This window comes from Atta colombica, unplaced genomic scaffold, assembly GCF_001594045.1.
Source record: "Atta colombica isolate Treedump-2 unplaced genomic scaffold, Acol1.0 scaffold14, whole genome shotgun sequence".
Classification (NCBI taxonomy): Eukaryota; Metazoa; Arthropoda; class Insecta; order Hymenoptera; family Formicidae; genus Atta; species Atta colombica.
In genome coordinates this window covers 756,223-765,283 of record NW_017259228.1, presented here as the reverse complement: position 1 = coordinate 765,283, position 9,061 = coordinate 756,223, and the positions used below count along the sequence as shown (strand labels likewise).

At 25.8% G+C, this 9,061-nt stretch overlaps 1 protein-coding gene across 1 annotated transcript in view; it reads left to right on the top strand.

Annotated features, from left to right (window-relative positions):
* Positions 1 to 9,061, top strand: part of LOC108684728 — a 12,643-nt gene that overhangs the window by 1,749 nt on the left and 1,833 nt on the right. The window contains 8 exon segments of the mRNA XM_018189191.1: positions 3,896 to 4,076; positions 4,079 to 4,290; positions 6,171 to 6,390; positions 6,481 to 6,563; positions 6,565 to 6,587; positions 6,679 to 6,791; positions 7,318 to 7,485; positions 8,288 to 8,425. Of these exon segments, the coding sequence (XP_018044680.1) occupies positions 3,896 to 4,076; positions 4,079 to 4,290; positions 6,171 to 6,390; positions 6,481 to 6,563; positions 6,565 to 6,587; positions 6,679 to 6,791; positions 7,318 to 7,485; positions 8,288 to 8,425 (1,138 nt within the window).

The window sequence follows — 9,061 nt, the reverse complement described above, 5'->3', positions numbered from 1 at the left end:
ATATATATATACATGATCATGTATGAAATCTTATATGATTATACAAGATTCTATATATGATCACTTATGCTTTTATACATTATGATCATGTTTGAAATCATATATGATCGTATGAAATCTGTATATATGATCAAATATAATTTCATATATGATCATACATAATTAAGTAGTATAAAAAATAATCGAATTTGAAAGCTTGAAAGCCGAAGCTTGCCATTTTTGCATTGAGCCACACAACCCTGACTTTTGTCCTGCCATTTTTGCACTGAGCCACACTCTGACGCTTCTCTGTTGTGCCTATTTCTAAGCCTGTGTTTGGAAAACACCACCTGAATGCTCCCATGCATTTATTTTATTCATTCATTTTATTTATTACTCACCCAATATTAACAAGGATAAGATGATACACAAGGGCACTCGGGTGATGTTTCCCAACGTAGCTTAAATAAATTAAATTTTTTACAGTACTATAATCATGAAAATAAACCACCTATATAAAAATTTATAAAATAGCTATTTTATCTCTTTATTTTATCTCTTTATTTTTACTTATCGATAATTTGTTATACATTTATTTTGTACATTAGTAATAATTCATGTCAACTAAAAAACATAATGAATTATCCGGGAAAAATATTATATATATGAACATCCCAGTAAACACAATGTTACATGATACGTATATGAAACTAACATGAAATGTCAGCTCAATAAGATACCTGTAATATAACACATTGTGTATATTTTCAGAATATTCCATATATATTTCGAATCAGTTTTTAAACAAAATTTTACTTTGAAAACACATTTAACATTGCAATTTGTACATTCTGTTACGATTCTTTTACTAATTCGGAATGTTAATAATATGAATCGAACTTTCTTAATTATATGTGACCATGTGAATATTTAGCATTAGCTGGGGATCGTCCGTGAATTAGTTTTTAAACAAAACATTTTACTTTGGAAAACACATTCATCAATGTAGATTAACTTTAATCTCGGTTCAACTTACTCTTCGTCTTTTTCTAATCTTTAGAATTTTAGCATTAGAAAAAGATGAGGAGTAAGTTGAATCGAGATTAAAGTTTAATCTATCATACATATTGGTGAAAACATTAATGTATTTTCATCTTGGAGTCCAATTTTGGGACTTACTATACAGACGAAGTTCTGCATCCTTTATATTCTCTTAGGTAATTCTTGTTTACGAGAAAAGCCCCGGACACAATGCAAAGAATCTGGTAAACAATTTTTCATGCATGAATATTTATAAATATGTGTAAACATACATAAATATTCATAAACTTGTATAATCATGCATGAAATATGTCCATACATGTTCATATATCCCTTTTTTTTTCGTGAAATTATTTTTTAGTGTAAATAATAATGTGAAAACATTAAAAATAATTGAAAGGATAATTTTCATGCTATTTGTTTTAGAAAAAAAATAAAATTTGAAGAAATGTAAAAAAATTATTTATGTATAATTATATAAAATTATGCATAATTGTGTATGAATAATTTTTTTAATTTTTCCAAACTTGTTTTTTTCAAAACAAACAATGCGAAAATTTTCTCCTTAATTACTTTTAATGTTTTCACATTACTATTATTATTTATTACATTAAAAGTAATTTTACAAAAGAAAAAGAGATGTATGAACATGTATGGACATATTTCGTATATGATACATATTTATAAATATTTATATATGTTTACATATTTATACATATTCATGCATGAAAAATTTTTTACTAGGAAATAGTGGCAGCGATAAAAATAATACAATTTCAATCTATCAGAAATAGAATACAGTAGAATATACAGTTTCTTAAAGAGCCCTATAAATATTCCAATCATAATAATAAAGACAAATTTTTACAATATTTGTTGTATGGTTAATAACATATAAAAGTTTGTTTAATATTAATGTTATTTTATAGATATAGTAAAATTATAATGAAATTTTATCAGTTATTTAAAAGTGCAATGAGGATAGAGTAATGTAGAATTGATAAGAGAATAAAAATTTTAATTTTACGCAATAAAAGAAAATCGCAATAAGAAATTTAAAAAATCATTGGTTACACTAGAAAAATAGTGGAAAATGCATTAAAACTAAAATATAATGAAGATTTCTCGAGATTCTAAGGGAAAAACTATAACTTAAATTGATTGTCAAATTGTATATGTTTCTCTAATAAAACCAAGACACATGAAAATAGAATGCAAAAGATATTAGAGACCAGACTATCGAACCGAACATCGAATTGCGAGCCTGCGTCCACATTCAAAGATCCTACATTCCTTATCCATATTATCGAAATGAATATAGATTCACATCAAATCTGAATGTTGACGAAGGCCAGCTCGCGGTTCGAAGTTCATCTCGATAATCTAGACACACCCTTAGAGCGCAATAAAATTATACGGTATAATTTTAGTACTTAGATTTTATACATATTGTTCGAACATTTCGATTCTTTTTGGAGTTATCATCAATGATATAATATTCTTCTAAAGGTATGATTCTTTTTTCCAATCCTTCTTTCCAATATAGACAGCCATTAACGAATTCAAACTTAAGTGCATGAATTTTGTTATAAATATGATGTTGTAAATATGATAAGTAAGAAATTCTAAAATTGAGACATGCATTATACCAGATTCTTATTTGTATATTTAAGTTAATAATTGGAGAATGATTTACTAAAGGAAGAGAAATGTGTTTTAGTCTTTCAGCTGCGCCTGATTTTAGGGGTCTGTAAGAGGTTGGAGATAACTTTAAAACGCATCTAAAGAGAATTGTCGGGTCTCGTACATTTTCTCGGAACGAATTTGCGACATTTCTTGTCAAATAGAAGTGTTTCTTAATTCACATCTTATTGTGCTTAACGATGACCTAATTAGTGATTTGTTCGTGCTCATTTTGGGCTATTTTTTGATAAGTTGCGATCACTCGTAGCTGTCCCGGAAGAATTCGTGTACAATCGATTCGAATAAACTTTCGCGATCTAATCTTGCTGTCAGTGCTCGTGAAAAGTTTACTGTTTACCATTTTTAGAATTCGTCATATATGTAAATTCTGAAATATTCTAGGGTTCCTAAAATTCTTCATTTCATAATCTAAGAAGACATATAAAATTTAAAAAAGTTTATCTTATATTTTTTCAGAAATTGTAAAATGAGAATTTTTTAAATATTTCAAAATTTTGTATATATATGAAAACTTCTAAGAGAAAATAAAAAAAGTTTTTTACAAAGGAAATTACTACAGGGAAAATACATATAGTTTTGACGATATTCGCTCCCAAAGAAAAAAAATGATTTTCCAAGAAAGTTTTATTCCTAACAACCATAATTTTCAAGATAATAGTAAAAATTAATTGAGCTCTTCATATTAAAAATAATATTACAAAAACTAGGCAACTAAGAGTTAATATAGTTATTGTTCTTGTGTGTACGTTAACAAATTTTCTTTATTCATCTATACATACATTTACTATACATACATTTTCATCTAGTGTATGTAAAGTAGAAGAATAAAGAAGATTTGTTAACGTACACATATGATCTCATCTGTGTACTAGCTCTTAGTTTCCTAGTTTTTTCGTAAAATTATATTTAGAACAAAAAATAGTTCTGTGAACTACTCACACAATGCTTCAAAATTTTCTGCATTTTCAAAAATATCTTAATTAGTATAAAAATTTTGAGAAAAATAAATAAGAGATATATATCCCTTCAGTCAACTTTGGAAATGTTTTTCTATATTTTTTATATTTTTCGAGATATTATTGTATATTATGCATGTATACAGAAATTACATAATCGTATGTATAGATCTGATTGTATAATCGCAATTTAAAAACAATTATTATTTTTATAGGATTTTGTTGATTGGATTCACAATGACAAAATTGATATCTTTACAACAAATTGTTGGGATATCAAAAAATGTGATCGGCTCTCTATCCTGGTAGAATTAAGTATTATATTTGCAGTGAATAATCTAATAGAGTACTTAATCTATAAAATAGAAGAAAAATTATATTTTATGCCACCAGAATATGTAATTTATGGTTATTATCACAAGAATTGAGTTTAAATATCCTCCAAGATATTTCATTGGCATTTTGCTTAGATCGTTTCGATGATCTACCACTTAATTCAATTTATGAGCTATCGAAAGAAAATTTTCTTAAATTAATTGGGAATATCAATATAACATCCACGAAATCTTATTTACTTAAAATCACAAATAAATGGATGGCCCACCATAATGTAAGTACAAGCATATTATTTACAAAAGTAAAATTTTAAAAATTAAAATGATATAATCTCCTAAATAAGCGAAATGCCATGCTTAAGTTTCTCTTTGAGCAGCAGATCGTTTCGGATAAAATATGTTTTTAGGTGCAAAAAAAAGATCGATTTCCAAAAATTTAGGGATATTTGGGTTTTTAAAAAAAGAATTTGTGATCAAAATTAAAAAATTTTAAATAACTGATGCAATATGTCGGACTAAAAATTCTGCTATTGAAGTTTTTACGTAGAATTTAAAGAATGACAAAATAACTTTTCAAAAACGTTTTTTATTTTTAATATGGATATTTATGTGGAAAAGAAATATGTCCTCTAGGTATCATATACCTTTCTATATTTGTATTTTTGTATAAATATTTATTTACATTTCCAACAATTCTCATTCCAACAATTTTAATTCATATTAAAGATTAAGTACTTTAAAGATATTAGGACTTATACTTTTACATTTATACAATACATAATAAGTGTACAATGGCTTTGATATGCACTCAGAGTGCACTAATGCAACCAAGAGAGAACATTATTATATTAATCATCGAATTATATTGTAGAATTATATGTTAACAAGTTAAACAGTAGATTTGTTTAATTATATTATTTTATTTTTAAAAATATATATTATTATATTCATAATGCAATTCGATATGGAGTATTTTTCATTTTTTGCTGACACAAGTCGATACAAATATCGTTATATATTTATTACTTAATGAACAATCAACAAAGATAAAAAAATAAACGATGTTAGATGCATATAAGGACTATGAGCTAAGGTGAATGTTGATTGCTAAGGATTCATTCTTCCTTACATATATAAATATAACCATAATTTCTTTTTCTGGGTTATTCTTAATATAGAAACTAAAATTAATTACAATAAAACAATTGCAAATTAAATTAAACAATAAAAAGAGAAAATATTTTTACAATTATTCTTTCGCGTGTCTTATAAGAAAATCCCAATCAATATACGCTGCTAACAATTTTTCAACAGAATACAATAATTCTTGTCAAAACAAAATGATTTGTATACACAGTATTATTGGATGTAATCATATTTCGTGAATCAAATGATCGGAAAGTATGAAAACCATCTTGACTATTAAGAATAACTCTCGAGAATATAACTATACATAGCACATAAGAATAAAAATTATAAAAACAAAAAATATAAAACGGTAATTATATGTATTATAAGTAATATATTAAAAATCAATTATTTAAGTTTAATAATATAATATAATTACAAATAACATAATGATAAAAAGGATATTTGTAATAACTTGCCAAATGGAAAGCACTCAACGTAACCCATTAGGCACTAAACAATCACGAACAGAAAAGATAATGTTTGTCGAACGTCTATGATATCATGGTACGCAAGACATAGTCATGATATTGCATTCTTTCGATTTAACATTTGACGTATGCACAGAACCACTGTACATTAGGAACTAATTTTTCATAAGTGCTAAGGAGTTCGCAGTGTGTGTGTGTGTATATATATATATATATATATACAGAATCTGTGGAATAATAACAACATGAAAACATGATATATCATAAATTTTATAATTTCCAAATAGAACTAAGGATAAAATTTTAATTATCAGATTTTAAATTTGTTTATATTAGCATCGAAAAATGAACAAATAAAGGACTAAATTCTGATTGGCTGTAGCAATAAATATATGCAAAAACACACTGTGTCTATTTACATTATATTATATTTTTGTATGTGTGTGCGTGCGTGTATTATAATTCTGTTCTAAGAATAATAAAATTTATTCCTAACCACTTAGAATTTTATGTAATAAAACTAATTTTTTTTTCAGGATTTTACAATTGCTTTAGATATTTTAAAGAATAAGGAAACAAAAATATTACATAGTATTATATCTTGTGAAAACAGAGATTCTGATAACACTGAAAAATTTATTCATTGTTGGGATGGTAATGATTTTTTTGAACTTACCTCATTTAAATATCCTGAAGATATTGTTAATTGTTGTACTGATAAATATAAATTAGAAGGGATGCAGATTATTGGAAGAAGTATGTAGCCTTTTTTTGACTTTATTCTATTTTATCTAAATAATACCTTATCTTATCTTATTCATTTAATATTTTATATAATTTATTTAGGGTACAATTTTTATCTCTGTGGTGGAGAATTTGGAGACACAGGTATATTTAACAAAAATGTATGGCGTTATTCCTTGATAACTAAAAAAATGGTTCCTTGAGACTATGTAAATATCTTAATGCATTCTTAAATAAATGATAAGTAATACAATAAATATAGTATGTTATTTGTTAAAATAATTTCTACACATGTTTTAGTATGCCAACTGAAAGAAGGAATATGACTGCTGCGTTTGTGAAAAACAAATTAATTCTTGTGGGCGGTTTGGGACATGAAATCAAATCTAGTGTTGATATTTACGATATTTATACAGATGATTTTATTATATACTTATACAATATGCATTTTATTAATACAATATGAAAAAATATAGGTAGAGATTTACTAGACTTTATGTCATAATTCTCTAAGAATATTATTATGTATATTTTTTTAGATTAATCATAGAATTGCTTTTATAATTATTTATTAACGTAGCCTTAAATTTGTCTGTCATTAAATAAAATAATAGTATTTTTTTGTTAATTTTTGCTTTTATTTAAATATTACATAAATGTATAGTTGGGTGCGAAAGTATTTTTGAATTCTATCTTGCTCTTTATTATACTAGAGTGAGCAAATTCTTTTTATGCAAATGTAAAATGGGCGACTGTGCAAGAGACACTTGTGTGAATTGAAGATGTCTACCTTTTTTTTTTAATGTAGTATATTATAGACAAACAGACATCTCAACTAGGTATCACTCTCGCACAATCGATCGCCCTTCAAAGCTAGTTCCAGTATATAGAATTCACTGGATTTTATTAATGTTCCTAAAGATTTTTCTTTTAATTGCGCAGGCTCGTGGACATCGGGTGCAGAGGCACCTTGCAATTTCTATTCTTCTACTTTCTATTCCGTTTTGGATGAAAAATTAATCATATGTAAAAAATTCTTGGCGACTTATACACCTTGTAATACTAAAACACTAAGATATAACTCTAAAAATGATTATGAATCTTACGGTAAGTAAAATGTTAGCAGAATGTTGGCAGACTGACAGAATTGATAAGAGCATGTCAGCAGATCGAAAAAATTTGTTTACATAAATCATTAGATTGACGGCAAAAACTAAGCAACATCTGTGCAATCAGATAGCAGATTGACAGCAGAAATTAAGCTAAATAGAATGCGATTAGATGATTGTTTAAATTGAAATTATTGGTAAAGGAAGGTTGGAAATTATGGAATATATTATTTTGTCTTATTGAAATAATAGCGAAAGGAAATCTCTCACTACATTAAGCTCTCACATTCTACCGCTCGACTGCATTTGGAGATAAGCCAAGCGGATACCCGATGCTTATTTGGCAATCTCTAAAAATTAATATTTCATTGATTGTTATGAAAATTGAAAAATGTTACAGGATTTTTCAACTCACAAAGGATCAAGTATCTCTCTCCGAGTTTTTAATATATGTTTTATAAAAATAAGGACTACGTTAAATTTATATATTCACCATACGAATAAAACTTTATAATATCGATGTAAAACTCCTTCTATAATCGAAAAGCAAGAAATATTTATTTATTTATCCATTTACGGTAACATAAATTCTGCTTTCTGTGGACAATGTGACGACAACACTGCGTACGACTTATCTATTTCGATTTTGTCAATCTACCATCAGGTTATATCAGCAAATTTTATCAAATTTCTAATAACAATTTGTCGATATCGTTAAATATTATATTAAGATTCTATATATATTTATTGTCTTTCTGCTATGAAAAATATTGATCTGACTTTGTTTAAAATCTGTTTAGGTTTAAAATGCAAGATACATATCTATTTTTCAAATATAAATGTATGGAAGGTGATATCACGGATGGATAAGAGTTATTTAAACTTTAATTCCGACGTTTATACAACAATATTGTTTAAAACTGCACCATGTTATATTGGTAAGTATTATAATTTATGTAGTACATAGATGTAAAAAAACTTAAATTTTACATTAGTATTTTGTAGATATTGTGAATAAAAATAAAAAGAGTTTTTAAGAGTTGCCAACGATTTATGCAATAAAAAAAAATGTAGTCACATAATGAAATACAATAGTCGGATCGAATTTAAATTATCATCATCTTACAATAAACAAGATTCAATTCTAGACCTCTTAAAAAAAATGAATTGCGATGCATATTTTTACAAATACAACTATGACGATAACTATGACGAAGTTATAGTGTATCTTGATTTGGCAGAATTATGTTATAAGAATACGTTACATTTGCATAGTATTCCTATAAAAAATATAAATAAATTTCAATCATGTCTTCATCAATTCAATAGATTTTTTAATATAATTCATCCAGATCATTTACACGCGACAAATTTGAATTATATTTAACTTATGTAAATCTTTATTAATTAAATATTTAGAGAGTCAATGTATTTATGAGAGCGAAAAAGAAAAAAGAGAAATTCTCTTGAAAAAATATTTGTAATTATAAAATATTTATTATACAGACATTTCAAGACAAGTATATATAATTATATATTTTATATTATATATTTATATTAGATATTTTAAAATA